At 39.0% G+C, this 21034-nt stretch overlaps 1 protein-coding gene across 1 annotated transcript in view; it reads right to left on the reverse strand.

Annotated features, from left to right (window-relative positions):
• The window catches only part of LOC129665298 (uncharacterized), a 32970-nt gene extending 12450 nt beyond the window's left edge, over positions 1-20520 (reverse strand). The window contains exons 1-2 of the mRNA XM_055591870.1: positions 20463-20520; positions 19762-19930 (exon numbers count right to left, since the gene is read on the reverse strand). Of these exons, the coding sequence (XP_055447845.1) occupies positions 19762-19930; positions 20463-20520 (227 nt within the window). The remainder of the gene's footprint in view (positions 1-19761; positions 19931-20462) is intronic.
• Between the last annotated feature and the right edge of the window lie 514 nt (positions 20521-21034).

A 21034-nucleotide genomic window follows, 5' to 3' on the forward strand; every position in this document is an offset into this window, starting at 1 on the left:
GGCGAGCAGCCCTGGACACCCCAGCATAATTGAAATTCAAGAATATGACCTTACATCTATGCTGATGAAGAAGATAATACAGGAAACAAATAAAATACATAAAGAATTAGAGGAAGACAAAATCAAACATATTGTGGCCATCCGTGAAGAAATACAGGAAGATGCAGCGAAACAGTGTGTAGCTTTCAGAGAAGAAATAATTAAATCACTGAAAGAAATAAAAGAAACAGAGGAATGTTCAAACAAACAGTTGAAGGAACTAAAAGAAAAACAGGAAAATAAAATCAGACAGGTGAAGGAAATAAACAAAACAACTCAAGATCTGAAGATAGAATTGGAAAAATTAAAGAAAACACAAATGGAGGAAATAATGGAGAGGAAGAATCTAGGGAAGAAAACAGGAACTACAGAGGTAAGCATAACCAACAGACTACAAGACATGGAAGAAAGAATCTCAGGTGTAGAAGATACAATGGAAGAAATTGATGTATCCATCAAAGAAAATGTTAAATCCAAAAAATTCCTGACATAGACCATCCAAGAAATCCAAGACAATATGAAAAGACAAAACCTAAGAATAATAGGAATTGAAGAAAAAGAAGATTCCCTTCTCCAAAGCCCGGAAAATATCTTCAACAAAATCACAGAAGAAAATTTTCCCACTTAAAGGAGAGGCCTATAAGGATACAAGAGGCCTACAGAACACCTAATAAATTAGACCAGAAAAGAAAATCTTCCTGTCACATAATAATCAAAACAGTAAGTATACAGAACAAAGAAAAAATACTGAAAGCTGCAAGGGAAAAAGGCCAAGTAACATATCATGGCAAACCCATCAGAATCACACATGATTTCTCAACAGAGACTATGAAAGCCAGAAGGGCCTGGACAGATATCATGCAGACCCTAAGAGAACACAGATGTCAGCCTAGGCTACTATAACCAGCAAAACTCTCAGTCCTCATAGACGGAGAAAACAAGATATGATATTCAACGACAAAAGCAAATTCAAACAAAACCTACAACCAAATCCAGCATTACAGAAGATACTAGAAGGAAAAATAGAACCCAGGAAAACTAACTACATTCAAGAAAACACAGGAAACAAATAACCTCACTATAGCAAAACCAAATGTAACCAAGCACAGAAACACACTACCAGAGTGAACAACAAAATCAAAGCATCTAACAGCCACTGGTCATTAATCTCCCTTAACATCAATGGACTCAACTCTCCAATAACAAGACACAGACAAACAGAATGGATACGTAAACAAGACCCAACAATCTGTTGCATACAAGAAACACACCTAAGTCACAAAGATATTCATTACCTGACAGTAAAGGGCTGGAAGAAGGTTTTCCAAGCAAATGGACACAAGAAGCAAGCAGGAGTAGCCATTCTAATATCTAATAAAATCAACTTTCAACCAAAATTAATCAAAAGAGGTGGGGAAGGTCATTTCATACTCATCAAGGGAAAACTCCACCAAGACGACACCACAATTCTGAACATCTATGCCCCAAACGCAAGAAAACCTACATTTGTAAAAGAAACTAATAAAAATGAAACCACAGATAGATCCACACACATTAATAGTGGGAGACTTCAACACCCCACTCTCAACAAAGGACAGGTCAACAAAACAGAAATTAAACAAAGAAACAATGACTCTAACAGAGGTCATGAATCAAATGGACCTAACAGATGTCTACAGAAGCTTTCACCCAAACACAAAAGAATTTACCTTCTCAGCACCTCATGGAACCTTCTCCAAAATAGACCATATAGTTGGTCACAAAACAAGTCTCAACAGATACAAAGAGACTGAAATAATCCTATGTATCCTATCTGACCACCATGGACTAAAGGTGGATCTCAACGACAACAGAAATAACAAAAAGCCTACATACACATGGAAACTGAATAACTTGCTACTCAATGACAGTTGGGTCAGGGAAGAAATAAAGAAAGAAATCAAAGTATTCCTAGAATTAAATGAAAATGAATGCACAACATACCCAAACTTATGGGACACAATGAAAGCAGTGTTAAGAGGAAAGTTCATAGCACTAAGGGCCTACAAGAAGAAATGCGAAACATCTCATGCAAGCAACCTATTAGGTCACCTAAAAGCCCTAGGAAAAAAAGAAGCAGACACACCAAAGAAGAGTAGACAACTGGAAATAATCAAACTCAGGGCTGAAATCAATAAATTAGAAACAAATAAAAGAATAAATGGAACCAAGAGCTGGTTCTTTGAGAAAATTAACAAGATAGACAAACCCTTAGCCAAACTAACTAAATGGCAAAGAGACATTATCCATATGAACAAAATCAGAAATAAAAAGGGGGGCATAACAACAGACACTGAGGAAATCCAAACAATCATTAGTACTTATTTCAAAAATGTATATGCCACAAAATTTGAAAAACTAAATGAAGTGGACAATTTTCTGGATCAATTCCACTTACCAAAGCTGAATCAAGACCAGGTAAATCAATTAAATAGTCATATATCCTCTACAGAAATAGAAGCCATCATCAAAAGTCTCCCATTCCAAAAAAGCTCAGGACCAGAGAGTTTCAGCACAGGATTCTACCAGACCTTCAAAGAAGAGCTAACTCCAATTCTTTTCAAACTATTCCACAAAATAGAAACGGAAGGAACACTATCAAACTCATTCTATGAAGCCACAGTCACCTTGATACCTAAACCTCACAAAGACCCAACAAAGAAAGAGAATTTCAGGCCAATCTCCTTATGAATATTGATGCAAAAATACTCAAGAAAATACTTGCAAACCGAATAGAACAAATCAAAGATATCATCCATTATGACCAAGTAGGCTTCATCCCAGGTATGCAGGGGTAGTTCAATATATGGAAATCCATCAGAGGGATCCACCATATTAACAAACTGAAAGAAAAAAACCACATGATAATCTCCTTAGATGGTTAAAAATCATTTGACAAAATCCAACGTCTATTCATGTTTAAAGTATTGGAGAGATCAGCCATACAAGGCACATATCTAAACATAGTAAAGGCGATATATAGCAAGCCTATAGCCAACATCAAACTAAACGAAGAGAAACTTAAAGAAATCCCACTGAAATCAGGGACAAGGCAAGGCTGCCCACTTTCTCCATATCTCTTCAACATAGTTTGGAAGTCCTTGTTAGAGCAATAAAACAACTGAAGGAGATCAAGGTGATACAAATAGGAAAGGAAGAAGTCAACGTATAACTATTTGCAGATGATATGATAGTATACATGAGTGACCCCAAAAATTCTACCAGGGAACTCCTACAGCTGATAAACACCTCGAGCAAAGTGGCAGGATACAAAATTAACTCAAAAAAATCAGTAGCCCTCCTATATACAAAAGACAAAAGGGCTGAGAAAGAAATTAGGGAAACAACACCCTTCACAAAAGCCACAAAAGACATAAATTACCTTGGTGTAACCCTAACCAAGCAAGTCAAAGACTTGTATGAAAAAAATTTCAAGTCTCTGAAGAAAGAATTGGAAGAAGATATCAGAAGATGGAAAGATTTCCCATGCTCATGGCTTAGGAGGATTAACATAGTAAAAATGGCCATTTTACCAAAAGCAATTTACAGATTCAATGCAATTCCCATCAAATTACCAATGCAATTCTTTACAGACCTGGAAAGAAAAATTCTCAACTCCATATGGAATAACAAAAAACCCAGAATTGCTAAAACAATCCTCTACAATAAAAGATCTCTGGAAGTATCTCCATCCTTAATCTCAAGCTGTATTATAGAGCAACAGTAATAAAAACTGCATGGTACTGGCATAGAAACAGAATGGTGGATCAATAGAATCGAATAGAAAACTCAGAAATAAACCCACACACTTATTGACACCTGATTTTTAATACAGATGCCAAAACTAAACAATGGAAAAAAGACAGCATCTTCAACAAATGGTGCTGGTCTAACTGGATGTGTACATGTAGAAAAATGAAAATAGATCCATACTTATCATCTTGCACAAAACTGAAGTCCAAGTGGATCAAAGACCTCAACATAAAACCAGACACATTAAATCGGTTAGAAGAAAAAGTGGGGAAAACCCTAGAACTAATTGGCACAGGGGACAACTTCCTGAACAGAACACCAACAGCACAGGCTCTAAGAGCAACAATCAATAAATGGGACCTCATGAAACTGAAAAGCTTCTGTAAAGCAAAGGACACTGTCATCAAAACAAAATGGATGCCTACAGATTGGGAAAGAATCTTCACCAACCCTCTATCTGGCAGAGGGCTAATAGCCAGTATATATAAAGAACTAAAGAAGCTGAAAAGCAGCAAACCAAGTAATCCAATTAAAAAATGGGGAACAGAGCTAAGCAGGGAATTCTCTGTAGAGGAACATCGAATGGCAGAGAAGCACTTAAAGAAATGCTCAACCTCATTAGCCATCAGGGAAATGCAAATCAAAACGACCCTGAGATTTCACCTTACACCCATCAGAATGGCCAAGATGAAAAACTCAAGGGACAACACATGCTGGAGAGGTTGTGGAGAAAGGGGAACCCTCCTCCACTGCTGGTGGGAATGTAAACTTGTACAACAACACTGGAAATCAATCTGGCGCTTTCTCAGACAACTAGGAAAAGTGCTTCCTCAAGATCCAGCTATACCACTCCTAGGCATATACCCAAAAGGAGCTCAAGTACACAAAAAGGACATTTGCTCAACCATGTTTGTAGCAGCTTTATTTGTAATAGCCAGAAGCTGGAAACAGCCCAGATGCCCCTCAACTGAAGAATGGATGCAGAAATTGTGGTACATCTACACAATAGAGTATTACTCTGCAATGAAAAATAAGGAAATCATGAAATTTGCAGGTAAATGTTTGGACCTGGAGAGGATCATCCTGAGTGAGCTGTCCCAGGAACAGAAAGACACACACGGTATATACTCACTCATATAGACATATAATATAAGATAAACCTACTAAAATCTGTACATCTAAAGAAACTAATCTAGAGGGAGGACTCTGGTTAAAATGCTCAATCCCCATCCTGAAAGGCAAAGAGGATGGATATCAGAAGAAGAAGAAAACAGGAAACAAGTTCGGAGCCTCCCACAGAGGGCCTCTGAAAGGCTCTGCCTTACAGACTGTCAAAGCAGATGTTGAGACTTATGGCCAAGCTTTGGGCAGAATGCAGGGAATCTTATAAAAGAAGTGGGAAATAGTAAGATCTGGAGAGGACAGGAGGTCCACAAGGAGAGCAACAGAACCAAAAAATTTGAACACAGGGGTCTTTTCTGAGACTCATACTCCAACCAAGTACCATGCATGGAGATAACCTAGAACCCCTGCACAGATGTAGCCCATGGCAGTTCAGTGTCCAAGTGGGTTCCATAGTAATTGGAACAGGGACTCCTTCTGTCATGAACTGATTGGCCTGCTCTTTGATCATCTCCCCCTGAGGGGGGAGCAGCCTTACCAGGCCACAGAAGAAGACAATGCAGCCACTCCTGATGAGACCTAACAGACTAGGATCAGAAGGAAGAAAAAGAAAGCCTCCCCTACCAGTGGATTTGAGGAGGGGCAGGCATGGAGAAGGGGGAAGAAAGGGAGGGGTTGGGAGGGGAGGAGGGAGGGAACTAGAGGGGGGATACAAAGTAAATTATGTGTAATTAAAATAAAATAAAATAAAATAAATTTAAAAAAAAAGAATCAATGCCAATTCTCCTCAAATTATTTCACAATAGAAACATAAGGAGCATTGCCTAATTCTTTTTATGGGAGCATGATTACCCTGATACCCAAACCACATGAAGGAAGAGAATTACAGACCAATTTCCCTTATGAACATAGATACAAAAATGCTCGATAAAATACTTGCAAACAGAATCAAAACACACACACACAGAATGGGGAAGGGTATGTGAGGGTGGGACTGTGAGGAGAGAAGGGAGGGGGCTGTGATCAGGCTGTAAAGTGATTAAATAAATAAATTAACAAAAACATACACACACACACACACACACACACACACACACATCAAAAATATCATTCTCCATGATCAAGTCAGCTTCATCCAAGACATCTCAGGATGGATCAAGATACATAAACTGATAAATGAAACCCATCACATAAACAGAATGAAGTAAAAAAAAAAAAAAAAAAAAAACAAAGATTATCTCATTAAATGCAGAGAAGGCCTTTTACAAAATCCAACACTCCTTCATGATGAAAATCCTGGAGAGACTAGGGATACAAAGGATATATACCTAAGCATAATAAAGGCAATTTATAGCAAGCCTATAGCCAACATCAAATTAAATAGAGAGAAACTCAAAGCATTCCCACTAAAATCAGGAACAAGAAAAGGTTGTTCGCTCTGTCCATATCTATTCAATATAGTACTTAAAGTCTTAGAGCAATTAGACAGCTGAAAAAGAGCAAGGGAATACAAATTGGAAAGGCAGAAGTCAAAGTATCTTTATTTGCAGATGATATTATTTTATACATTAAAGACCCCAAAAATTCATTAAGAAACAGCTGATAAACACTTTCAGCACAGTATCAATATACAAAGCTAACAATAGAAAATCAGTATCCTTACAATGTACAAATGACAGACTGAGAAAGAAACCAGGGAAACAATACCTTTCACAGTAGCCTCAAAAGAAAAATACCTTGAGATAATTCTAACCAAGTAATTGCAAGACTTTGATAGTAAAAGCTTTAAGACATTGAGGAAAGAAATTAAAGATGATATCAGAAAATGGGATGATTTTCCATGCTCATGAATAGGTAGGATTAATATAGTGAAAATGGCCATCCTACCAAAAGTAATCTACAGATTCAATGCAATCTCCATCACAATTCTTCACAGATCTTGAAAGAAAAAAAATCCCAGCTTCATATGGGAACAAAAAGACCCAGGGTAATTCAAACAGTCTAGAATAATAAAAGAACTGCTGGAAGTATGACCACCCCGGTCCTCAAATAGTACTCCAGAGCTACAACAATAAAAATAGACCAATGAATTAAATTGAAGACCAAGACATAAATTTACATACCTATGGACACCTAATTTTTTATAAAGAAGCCAGAAATTGACACTGGAAAAAAAAAAAAAACACAGCATCTTCAAAAATGGTGGTGGTCAAACTGGATGGCCATGTGTAGAAGAATACAAATAAGTCTGTAATTATCTTAATGAACTAAGGATCTCAAAATAAGCCTAGATACTCTGAATTTGGTCGAAGATAAGGTGGGCAATAGCCTTGAACTCAATAACACACGAAAAGACTTTTTGAACAGAGCACCAATATCACAGGCACTAAGATCAACAATTGATAAATGGGCAGTCATGAAGCTAAAAAGCTTCTTTAAGGCAAAGGACACTGTCATTTGAAGAAAGGGAAAGCCTATAGAATGGAAAAAGATTTTAACCATCTCATAGAGATTTAAGATCTAAAATATATTTTTAGAACTCAGAAAAGTAAATATCAAAAATTTAAATAATACAATTTAAAATAAGTATGAATCTAAACAGAATTCTCAACAGGAATCTAATGACTGAGAAACACTTAAAGAAGTGTTCAATATCCTTAGCTATCAGGGAAATGGAAATCAAAACTACTTTGATATTCCATCTTACACCTATCAGAACTGCTAAAATCAAAAACTCAAATGACAGCTCATACTGACCATGATATGAACAAATGTTCATGGTCAAAATGGCCACCCTATGAAAAGCAATCTATAGATTCAACACAATCCCATCAAAATTCCAACCCAATTCCTCACAGAAATTGAAAACATAATCTTAAATTTCATTTAGAAACATAAAAAGCAAATACCTCAAACAATCCTGAACAACAATAGAAATGTTGGAGGTATCTCCGTCCTTGATTTTAAGTTGTACTACAAAACTATAGTAATAAAACAGTATCATGCTGGCATAAAAACAGACACATTGATCAATAGAAAGAATTGAGGACATATTAATAGGTACATGGATCTAACCATTAATAACCACTTAATTCTTAAGATATTTTTATTTTTATTAGTTACAGTTTATTTACTTTGTATCCCACCTGTAGCTCCCTCCCTCTTCCCCTCCCAATCCCACCCTCCCTCCCTCTTCTCTACCCTCCAGTCCACTGATAGGGGAGTTCCTCCTCCCCTTTTATCTGATCCTAGTCTATCAGTCCTCATCAGGAGTGGCTGCATTATCTTCCTCTGTGTGACCACTTGATTTTTAACAAAGAAAATAACAATACTCTTTAGAGAAAAGAGCATTTTCAACAAATGGTGGTGGTCAAACTTCATATCTATATGTACAAGAATGAAGTTAGATCCTTATCTCTCATCTTGTAAAACTCAACTCCAAATGGATCAAGGATCTCAACATAAGACATGATATCCTGAATCTGATTAAAATAAGAAAGTAGGGGATATGGTTGCATTTATAAGTACAAGAAAGATTTTTCTGAACAGGACTCCAACAATTGACAAATAGGATCAGGTGAAACTAAAAAGTTTCTGTACCTCAAAGGATACCGTCATTCAAGTGAAGAGGCAAACAACAGAATGGAAAAGAATCTTTACCAGCTATACATCAAGGTTATACAGATGTTAGTGTCTATATAAAGGGTTAGTGTCTAGAATATACAAAGAACTCAAAAAAACTAAACATTAAGAACACAACACAGGAGGGCCAAGATGGTGGTGCCGGGAAAACACCATGTCTGAGAAGCAGGACAACACACTCTGTGCAGCGACCAGGAGACTGAACTCTGGGCCCTAAAACAACAGCGATCGATCGTGTTTCCCAGGTGAGGGGAGGCTCCCACGGCGTGGGAATCGGTCGGGTCCACTCTCGGCTGCCCAGCCAGAACCCGGAAGAGATCCCGGGTAACGCGGGCTTTGGGTCTCCAGGCTGGTGCCGCAAGCCTGCGTGTCCCGATCACTTTCCCAGGCTGATTGGTGGGCACAAGGGTGCCTAAGGCTGGGAGTCCCAGTCGCAAAAAAAACCCCACGGGGAAGGAAAGTTGCCAGACTGGTCACGGGTCACCCAGTCTTTCCCTGGAAGGTCTCTCGGACCACCGGTACCTGCCGCCATCACAACTGAGCTCCCGCCGCGCACGGATTGCAGCTGCGTGCCCAGCTCAAAATCCCTACTCCCTCTTGGGAGGAGGCAAAAGGCGGCCAGCAGAATCTGCCACAGACCACATTGTCTGTACCCCAACCCGAGATCGGGGCTGAGAAAACCCAATCCTTTCGGGCACTCCCCCAAATGCCCCCATAACCCTGCCGCAGCGGAGCAGAAGGATAAAGAGGCGGACAGCGGCTTCACAGTGCCGGAACTCCAGTGCTGCCGGCTGCTCCTAGCAAACAAACTACAGCTCGGGATCTGGGACTGTGGTCATTCTACACGTCCTGAGATTCTCCTGGGTCCAGCGCAATAAGGTCTAGCAGCAAGTTCTATCACCGGCGCCCCCCCCCCCCGACCCCTGGCAGAGAAACGCCGGCTCAGGATCCAACTGAGAAGCCCCAAACCCTGCTGGCACTCCCCTGAGAGCACCTCCATAAGCTTGCCCTAGCAGAGGGGAAGGTCAGAGGGGAAGGACAGAGAGGCAGCCTGCCAAGGACACAGCACCCTCTCTCCAGCTCACCCAACGGCCCCTAGCAGAGAAACCCAAGCTCTGGATCTGAGGACACTCAACCCTACCTGGTACTCTTTCGGGATCAGCAAACATAGATTCTACTGCCAGGCTGCTTCTGGCAGAGAGGTCTGGGCCCAGGATCTGGAATTGAGTACACTCAACCTAACTCTTTCCCGCACCACCCAGGGACCAGTCAACATAACCCATCCTGGCAGAGGGAAAGGACAAAGAGGCAGCACACAGGAAAAGTGGACACCGAGTCCTGCGGCCACAGTGTCACAGAGCTGACTGTTAGCCTACCCGTTTACTCCCGAAGCAGGACTAAATCAGAGAGTAGTGAGCAAGGGGAACTCCTGTGCATTCCAACTGGTCCTGCAAGAGAGTGGGTGAGCCTTCTAGGGAGAGTTTGCCCCAGACCCAGGGCCTCTCCACAGAAACAACCAGACGAGATCCCTGCCACCCATACCCCTAGTGTGGGCATCATAAGGATTCTTGGGATAGTGACCCCAGCATTGAAGCCTCTACCTTACGGGTCCACCAGTGTAATCCAGGCAAACAATTCCTGGATCTCAGTCAGAACTGCCTAATAGTGGCTTGCAGGCCACTGCAATAGTCAGAGAATCCTCGCATGCACACTGCGCCCGCTAAAAGCTCACGCGAATAGCACCAGCGTCACACTCCTTACTTAGGCAAAACTGAAACCATAGTGCACACTCCCAAACCAGTGAACCTCTCTCATCTTACTGAAAAAACAGTCCAGAAAACAGAAAGAGAGGATCATAGCCCGAACTACAATCTCGAGGAACAAACAGTGAGGATTATAAATAACCAGATGGCTAGAGGCAGACGTAAGAACACTCCCAACAAAAATCAGGACATAATGACCTCACCAGCAACCCCACAAAAAAATGGACACTTCAATTCACTAGATATACAAGAAAACGACCTCAAAACTATGTTTCTCCAGCTGTTAGAGGCCCATAAAGATGAAATGAACAAAGCCCTCAGAGAAATAACCAAAGAAATCGAGACTAACCAAGAGGAAACAAATCATGCTCTAGAGAAATGACCACGAAAATTGAGGCAAACAGAGAAGAAATGCACAAAGCTCTCAAAGAAATGTCCACACAAATGAAGGCAAATAAAGAAGAAATAAACAAAGCTCTCATAGAAATACAGGCAATTATACCCAAAGAAGTAGAGGCACAATTAGTGATACATGGAGAGGAAACGAACAAAAAAATAGAAGCTATCATTGAAAAGCAGGAGTCCACATTCAAACAGATGAAGGAAATTGTGCAAGACATGAAAACAGAATTAGAATCAATAAAGAAAACGCAAATAGAGAAAAACCAGGAGCTGGAGAACATAGAAAAAAGATCAGGCACCACAAAGGTAAGCATCACCAACAGAATACAAGAGATGGAAGAAAGAATCTTAGGAGCCGAAGATACACTTGCGGAAATTGACACATCTCTCAAACAAAAAATAAAATCAGAAAAGTTCCAAACACAAAACATCCAAGAAATCAAGGACACCATGTAAAGACAAAACCTAAGAATAATAGGAGTAGAAGAAAAAGAAGACATCAGGCTCAAAGGTCCGGAAAATATTTTCAAGAAAATTATAGAAGAAAACTTTCCCAACTTAAAGAAGGAGATGGCCATAAACATACAAGAGGCCTACAGAACACCAAGTAGACTAGACCAGAAAAGAAATTCTTCACGTCACATCATAGTCAAAACACTGAACCTACAGAACAAAGAAAAAATTCTAAAAGCAGCAAGGGGAAAAGGCCAAGTAACATATGAAGGTAGACCTATCAGAATCACACCAGATTTCTCAACAGAAACTATGAAAGCCAGAAGGGCCTGGACAGAAATCATACAGTCCTTAAGGGACCACAGATTCCAACCCAGACTACTATACCCAGCAAAACTTTCAATCAACATAGACGGAGAATTCAAAATATTCCAAGACAAAACCAAATTTAAACAATATCTACATAGTAACCCAGCTCTACAGAAGTTACTAGAAGGGAAACTCCAAACCAAAGAAAACAACTACATCGAAGGAAACAGAGGAAATAGATAACTACACAACAAAAAAACAAAACAAGACAAGCAATGAAACTCAGTGACACCACCAACCCCACATCTAAAGTAAGTAACAATTGTTGGTCACTAGTTTCTATCAACATCAATGGACTCAACTCCCAAATAAAAAGACACAGACTAACAGAATGGTTGCGGAAACAGGATCCATCATTCTGTTGCATCCAAGAAACACACCTATGCAACAAAGATAAACACTACCTCAGAGTAAAGGGCTGGAAAAATGTCTTTCAAGCAAATGGTTCCAGAAAACAAGTGGGAGTAGCCATCCTAATATCTAATAAAATAGACTTTCAACCCAAGTTAATCAAAAAAGATAAGGAGGGCCACTATATTCTCATCAAAGGAAAAATCCACCAAGAGTACATCACAATCTTGAATATCTATGCCCCAAATACAAGAGCACCTACATTCGTAAATGAAACAATATTAAAACTTAAATCACACATTGATGCTAAAACCCTAATAGTGGGAGACTTCAACACTCCACTCTCACCAAGGGACAGATCAACTAGACAGAAAACAAATAGGGAAATAAAAACACAGAGACCCTAAATAAAATGGACCCTAATAGACATCTACAGATCTTTTCATCCAAACTCAAAAGAGTATACCTTCTTTTCAGCACCTCATGGCACCTTCTCCAAAATGGACCATATAGTTGGTCATAAAGCAAGCCTCAACAGATACAAAAAGATTGAAATAATCCCTTGTATTCTATCTGACCACCATGGACTTAAGCTGGACCTCAACAACAGAAATAACAAACAGCCTACACGCACATGGAAACTGAACAACTTGTTACTCAATGACAGCTGGGTTAAGGAAGAAATAAAGAAAGAAATTAAAGACTTCCTGGAATTCAATGAAAATGAAGGCACAACATACCCAAATTTATGGGACACATTGAAAGCAGTACTCAGGGGAAAATTTATAGCACTAAGTGCCTGCAAGAAGAAATTCATAACATCACATACAAACAACTTAATGGCCCAACTGAAAACCCTAGAAAAAAAAAGAAGCAGATACACCCAAGAGGAGCAGAAGGCTGGAAATAATCAAACTAAGGGCTGAAATCAATCAATTAGAAACAAATAAAACTATTCAAAGAATCAATGAAACAAAAAGCTGGTTCTATGAGAAAATCAACAAGATAGACAAACCCTTAGCCAAACTAACTAAAAAGCAGAGAGAATCTATCCAAATCAACAAAATCAGAGATGAAAAAGGTGACATAACTACAGACACTGAGGAAATTCAAACATCATTAGATCATACTACAAAAGCCTATATGCCACAAAATTTGAAAACTAAATGAAATGGACAATTTTCTTGATAGATTCCATCTTCCAACATTAAGTCAAGATCAGGTAGAAAGACTGAACAGCCCTATATCCCCCAAGAAAATTGAAGCAGTCATCCACAGTCTCCCCTCCAAAAAAAGCCCTGGGCCAGATGGTTTCAGAGCGGAATTCTACCAGACCTTCAAAGAAGTGCTCACACCAATTCTCCTCAAACTATTCCACAAAATAGAAACAGAAGGTACATTACCAAACTCATTCTATGAAGCAACAGTCACACTGATACCTAAACCACACAAAGACCCAACAAAAAAAGAGAACTTCAGACCTATCTCTCTTATGAACATTGACGCAAAAATACTCAATAAAATACTTGCAAACCAAATCCAAGAACACATCAAAGATATCATCCACCACGACCAAGTAGGCTTCATCCCAGGCATGCAAGGGTTCAACATACGGAAATCCATCAATGTAATCCACCACATAAACAAACTGAAGGAGAAAAACCACATGATCATCTCCTTAGATGCTGAAAAAGCATTTGACAAAGTCCAACACCCATTCATGTTTAAAGTCTTGGAGAGATCAGGAATGCAAGGCACATATCTAAACATAGTAAAGGCAATATACAGCAAGCCTATAGCCAACATCAAACTCAATGGAGAGAAACTTAAAGCAATCCTACTGAAATCAGGGACAAGACAAGGCTGCCCACTCTCTCCCTACCTCTTCAACATAGTACTTGAAGTCCTAGCCAGAGCAATAAGACAACTAAAGGAGATCAAAGGGATACAAATCGGAAAGGAAGAGGTCAAAGTGTCACTATTCGCAGATGATATGATAGTATATATGAGCGACCCCAAAAATTCAACCAGAGAACTCCTCCAGCTGATAAACACCTCCAGCAAAGTGGCAGGATACAAAATCAACTCAAAAAAATCAGAAGCCCTCCTGTATACCAAAGAGAAAAGGGCCGAGAAAGAAATTAGGGAAACAACACCCTTCACAATAGCCACTAATAACATAAAGTACCTTGGGGTGACACTAACCAAGCAAGTGAAAGACCTGTTTGAGAAAAACTTCAAGTCTCTGAAGAAAGAAATTGAAGAAGATCTCACAAGTTGGAAAGATCTCCAGTGCTCATGGATTGGTAGGATTAACATTGTGAAAATGGCCATCCTGCCAAAAGCAATCTACAGATTCAATGCAATTCCCATCAAAATACCAACTCAATTCTTTACAGACCTTGAAAAAAAAGATTCTCAGCTTCATATGGAGAAACAAAAAACCCAGAATCTCCAAAACAGTCCTGTACAACAACAGATCATCTGGAGGTATCTCCATCCCTGATCTTAAGCTGTACTACAGAGCAATAGTAATAAAAACTGCATGGTATTGGCATAAAAACAGAAAGGAGGATCAATGGAACTGCATAGAAGACCCAGAAATAAACCCACACACCTATGAATACTCGATTTTTGACAAAGCAGCCAAAACCATTCAATGGAAAAAAGACAGCATCTTTAACAAATGGTGCTGGTCCAACTGGATGTCCACATGCAGAAAAATGAAAATAGATCTATATTTATCACCCTGCACAAAACTAAAGTCCAAGTGGATCAAAGACCTCAACATAAAACCAGATACTCTAAATCTGTTAGAAGAAAAAGTGGGGAACAGCCTAGAACTCATTGGCACAGGAGACAACTTCCTGAACAGAACACCAACAGCACAGGCTCTAAGAGCAACAATCAATAAATGGGACCTCATGAAACTGAAAGGCTTCTGTAAAGCAAAGGACACTGTCATCAAAACAAAACGACTGCCTACAGACTGGGAAAGAATCTTCACTAATCGTTTATCTGACAGAGGACTAATATCGAGTATATACAAAGAACTAAAGAAGCTGAAAAGCAGCAAACCAAGTAATCCAATTAAAAAATGGGGAACAGAGCTAAACAGAGAATTCTCGACAGAGGAATATCGAATGGCAGAAAAACACTTAAAGAAATGCTCATCCTCATTAGCCATCAGGGAAATGCAAATCAAAACGACCCTGAGATTTCACCTTACACCCATCAGAATGGCCAAGATGAAAAACTCAAGTGACAACACATGCTGGAGAGGTTGTGGAGAAAGGGGAACCCTCCTCCACTGCTGGTGGGAATGTAAACTGATACAACCACTCTGGAAATCTATCTGGTGCTTTCTAAGACAATTAGGAATAGCGCTTCCTCAAGACCCAGCTATACCACTGCTAGGTATATACCCAAAGTTTGCTCAAGTACACAAAAGGGATATTTGCTCAACCATGTTTATAGCAGCTTTATTTGTAATAGCCAGAACCTGGAAACAACCCAGATGTCCATCAACGGAGGAATGGGTACAGAAATTGTGGTATTTTTACACAATGGAATACTACTCAGCAATCAAAAAGGAGGAAATCATGAAATTTGCAGGCAAATGGTGGGATCTAGAAAAGATTATCCTGAGTGAAATATCCCAGAAGGAGAAAGACAAACACGGTATATACTCACTTATATAGACCTATAAGATGTGATAAACATAATGAAATCTGTACACCTAAAAAAGATATTCAAGAGAGCGGACATGGAGTAAGATGATCAATCCTCATTTAGAAAGACAGATGGGATGTGCATTGAACGTGTGACAGGAGTCTACTGAGCGCATTTGAAAGACTCTAACTAGCAGTATTTTCAAAGCAAAGTCTCATGACCAAACCTTTGGCAGAGTACAGTGAATCATAAGAAAGAAGGGGAGTTAGTCTGATGGGGAAAGGATAGGAGCTCCACAAGGACCAAATATATCTGGGCACAGGGTCTTTTCTGAGACTGACATTCAACCAAGGACCATGTATGGATATAACCTAGAACCTCTGCTCAGATGTAGCCTGTGGTAGCTCAGTAACCAATTGGTTTCCCATATTGAGGGGAACAAGGACTATTTCTAACAGGAACTCAATGACTGGCTCTTTGGCCTCCCCAGCCCCCAAGGGAGGAGCAGTCCTGTTAGGCCTCAGAGGAGAGCTTTGCAGCCAGTCCTGAAGATACCTGATAAAACAGGATCAGATCAATGGGGAGGAGGTCCCCCCTATCAGTGGACTTGGCAAGGGGCACAGTGGAGATGAGGGAGGGAGGGAGGGACTGGGAGGGAATGAGGGAGCGGGACACGACTGGGATACAGAGTTAATAAAATGTAACTGATAAGAAAAAAAAATAATATTTAAAAAAAAGAACACAACACAAGGGGCTGGAGAGATGGCTCAGAGGTTAAGAGCACTGTCTGTTCTTCCAAAAGTCCTGAGTTCAATTCCCATCAACCACATAGTAGCGCACAGCCACCTATAAGGAGATCTGGTGCATAATGAGATCTTGTATATACATAATAAATAAATAAATCTTTAAAAAAAAAAAGAACACAACACAATTAAAAACAGGACATGGAATGAAACAGAGTTCTCAAAAGATAAAATGCAGTAGGCTGGAAAAAATAGTTTTTTCTCAATGTTCAGCATTGTTAGCCATCAGGAACATACAAATTAAAAGTATTTTAAGATTTAATATTGCCATAAGCAGAATAGCCAAGTTCAAAAGAGTGACAGTAGATGCTGACATGTATGTAGAAAAGGAAAATGCTTAGTCATTATTGGTGTGAGTACAAAATGCTGCAGTCACAATGAAAAGTAGCGTGGTGGTTCCTCAAAAATAAATAAATAAAAGAGAACCACCACATAATCCAGTTATACCACTTATTAATATATATCCAAGGGACTGTATATCTTATAATCCATGTTATACTTATAATCCATGTTCATTGTTTCTTTATTCACAATAGCCAGGAAACAGTAACGGCCATTAAATAGTGAACGGATAAGAAAAAGGTGGGACAGTCACACAATGGATGAAATGTTATTCACATGTTAAAAGAAATGAAACTATAAAATTTTCAGATAAATGGCTGGTTGCAGTGGTACATACCCATAGTATTCACTGAAGGATGCTGAGGCAGGAGGATCATGAGTTCCAGGCCAGCCAGAGCTATACATTTTTAAAGCTGGGTTGTGGTGGCACATGTCTTTAATCCCAGAACTCATGATTTCTGATTTAGAGGCCAGAATGATCTACAAAGCGAGTTCAAAGACAGCCAGAGCTACACACAGAGAAACCCTGTAAATGGATGGGGTATCATCCTGGATGAGGTAACCCAGACCCAGAAAGACAAACATAACATGTATTCTCTTGTATGTGGATATTAACTTTGAATCTTTATATTTGTGTGTTGTGTTTTGTTTATCCCTAGAAGTTGTGAAACCAGTAGTGGCCTAGGGGGAGAAGAGGATCTTTCAAGGGAAGGAATATAAAATATAGTGTTATAGAGGGGAAAAAAAATAATGGGACAGGAAGGATTAAATGGAGCAGGTAATGGAAAAACAGGAGAGGTGACAGAACATAGGGATGGGAACACTACAGGCATTTTGGAAAAGCCGTAGGAAACCTGCTACTGTAGATGCTTCCTAAGATAAATACATATGTATATACAAAAAGCTTAAGTCGAGTTACCTTGTAACAGGGGAGATAATATTCCAACTAAGCACCACATGCTATAAATTAAAAAACAAACAACAACAACAACAAAAAAAAAAAAACAGTACCAAGAATGGGTTACCTCTTTTTCAGTTGTTGGTCAATGGTGTTCCATAGTTCCCCAAGTGATTGTTACTGTTATTGATCTTGGTTACCCCCCCAGAAATTGATGGTAAGACTGACTCTATTGCAGAAGACACACATAATTGGGTTATAAAGATGGAATAATCAAGCTGATACTCATGTGGCGGCATCATCCCTATGGGATAGCTTTCCTAGTGCTGGAAGGTGCTGTTATGCACGCTACCAGAGAAGAAAAGTAATCATCAGTGTTAACCAGCTGTGAACCTGTTAATCTATAAAAAGGATTGGTCTGGAAAGATATGCCCACCACCCAATGTTATTAGGGTAATCAACCAGTTTCTGATCATATTTAAGGCCTGGGAACCCATACCTAGCACCATTAACAGGACCAAGAACCTGTGGCTAGATAAGTCATAGATCCAAGGGAGGAACCTTCTACTCTTATTTTGCTAAAATGAACACAGTATTAAAGCCACCCCTAATAACTTATTGCTATACCCATACATCAGTGCATCTCTCAACTCTCATCAGAGAAGCTTCTTGTGGAAGATGGCATTTAACAGAGAACAACAACTGGTCAGCAAGTAGAGAATAGGAGACTGCAGAGTGCTCAGCCCTTAATATAACATTTAATTCGCACCTCTATTCTAAGGGTCAGGGATTGTCACAGAAGAGGAGACAAAAAGTTAAGAGCCAAAGGCCAAGGGAACAGTGTTTTCCAGGTATAACAGCAAAGTTGCATATATAAAGTCAGCAACTGTAACAGTATGCATAAGACCTGTGCAAACTCAAGCTAGAAAAAAAGACTTAATATGGAAGGTAAAAAGGTTGGCATTAAGTCTCACTCCTATTTGCAGAACTGCTGACATTTGGTAGCTACTGGAAGAAGACTCTGTTTGTTTGTTTGTTTGGTTGGTTGGTTGGTTGGTTGGTTTTTAAATGGTAGGATGACCACATCCAAGGGTAGGCACCCCACACAAGAGTAGTTGAAGAATACAGTTTGGACTCCATGAATCTTAAAATAGAAAGAGTAGATAAATTTGGGTGGTTAGGGAGGTGGGGGTGGACCTGGGAGTGGGTGGAATTATATGATCAAAATAAATTGTATGTAAAGCCTTGAAAATTAATTAAAATATTAAATTTTAAAAAGACAAGAAGAATATAAGTGATAGACTAAAGAACAGTTATGCATCATGAATATCTGAATTAAAGCAATGGCCATATGGAATGGGGACAAAGGTGCAAATGACATGACATTAGAGAGAAAAGGATGAACAAGGTTTTGTAACTGAACTGATACAAGATTAAATAAATATGAACAAATTCTGGTTATAACATCAGTTAATATTGCCATATCCCAAACTAAGATTTCTGTTTCTTGTTATATGTGTGATAAAATCCAACCTCTTCAGATGGCACAAAAGACCTTCCTTTATTTTTGATGAAAGACTAATGCCTTCAAGAATAAAGGTTGCATCTTTCCTTTTTTAAAAAAAATCATTTTATGTTATTAATTCATTTATTTTTATGTATGCCTGTGTATATACATGCCACATCAAGTGTATAGCACTCAGAGAACAATTTGCAGGAGTTCACTGTCTTTCCAGGAATCAAACTCAGGTCATCAGGTTTGATTATAGGCACATTTTAACCACTGATACACTTCTCCTACCCTAGATATAATACCTTTCACCTATGACTCCCCAGAACTTAGTTTTGAGCATGACCATGGTGGGTATTCAATTAATTTTCAATAGAATGAATGAGGAAGAAAAATGTGGAAAAATAAAGTGTGAGAAGACAGGTGTTGGCTACATAAAATAACAAGCTCATTACATCATTTCAGTACCAGAAAGTGATTCTTATCGGCATCTTCTTCATTAAGTTTCCCTGAAATAAACCCCCAGCAGGAGTCCCAAAAAGAAAAATTCACTTAATCATATCCAAGACACAAGAACATTCTTTCTCTCCAACCCCTACTTACGATTTCTTCAGACAGTTAGCTGTAGAAAGAATCAGCCATGGAGTCATAACAATACCCTGGCAATTTCCAGGCATAGATGCCAGCCATGGTAAGTTAATATTGTTATCCAATGATGGTAGTTCTTTAATTGTTGCATTTGAATTCACATTCTGTCCCTCAATTTGGAACACTGGAAAAGGGTATGATAGGAATAAGAATGAATGAACATAACATTAAAAACCTTTTCAATGCTGATGATCTTTCTCATATTTTAGTTAATCTACTCAAATTCAGCTAGAAAGTTTCTGTTGCATATTCAATGTGGCTTAACTTCCTTCACATGTGTCATTTTTTTGTATGTGAGTAGATATAAGTGTTATATTTCCACCATGACCACAACCTGATGCTACATCTCTTCTCCCTCTTCTACATTTACACATCCTCTTTCCTTCCTTTCACTTTCTTCTCTCTCCCATGACTTTCTCACCTGCTTTTTTAATTCCTCTGCATCAGACAGGACATCTTTGCCTACTTTTCCTTGCACAAATCTTGTTTTAGTTTGGTGTAAATGTTCAGAGAAGAGAATGAGAGGGGGTGGAGAAGGAGGAGGTTGAACTAATTCAGAAAGGGACAAGGAAAATGGGGAAAAGAAGAACAGGATAATGGTCTTTGGACATAGAAAGGAAAGAATACATAAGGATGCCCAGGTAGCTATGACTTACGAGCACAGCTGTCGCCAACAAAACACAAAATAAAGTAAAGCCAAAGTAGAGCCTTCATTCTGGTTCAACTGGCAAGATCTGTGTTGTGGAAATCCCGAGGCAACAGCAGTTCTAATATACTCTAGAAGCAGAGTTCAAAGGTTATGGAATGTATGACATCATAAAACCTACTATGAGATTCATACCCTTGTAACCTCCTTAAAATGCTTAAGATAGGGAACTAGAGACAGCAGCATAGTTAAAAATTAAGCATTATTTCATGTTTAAATTTTTGGGGCTTTTTTATGATTTATATGGTTAGAGAAGAGCTGATATTTGTCCCAGACTACTGTGAGAAGCTCATTTCTCTAGTGCATAGAATGAGTGATTATGATACTACTAGCATTTTTGGGGTAGTTCCCACAAAGCTTCAGTCTTCATTGAATAAGCTAGTACGTTCTAAACATGGTTTACACTTCTTTCTTGCAGATTTTATGATGATTCACATACTGTTGCCAGTTGTTTAGGTGCATAATCTGCCATCTTGGTTTCACTGTATTTTTAAAAATTATGAAACAGATCAGTAAAGAAAA

This window comes from Psammomys obesus, unplaced genomic scaffold (assembly GCF_907164565.1).
Source record: "Psammomys obesus unplaced genomic scaffold, mPsaObe1.curated_primary_1811, whole genome shotgun sequence".
Taxonomy (NCBI): domain Eukaryota; kingdom Metazoa; phylum Chordata; class Mammalia; order Rodentia; family Muridae; genus Psammomys; species Psammomys obesus.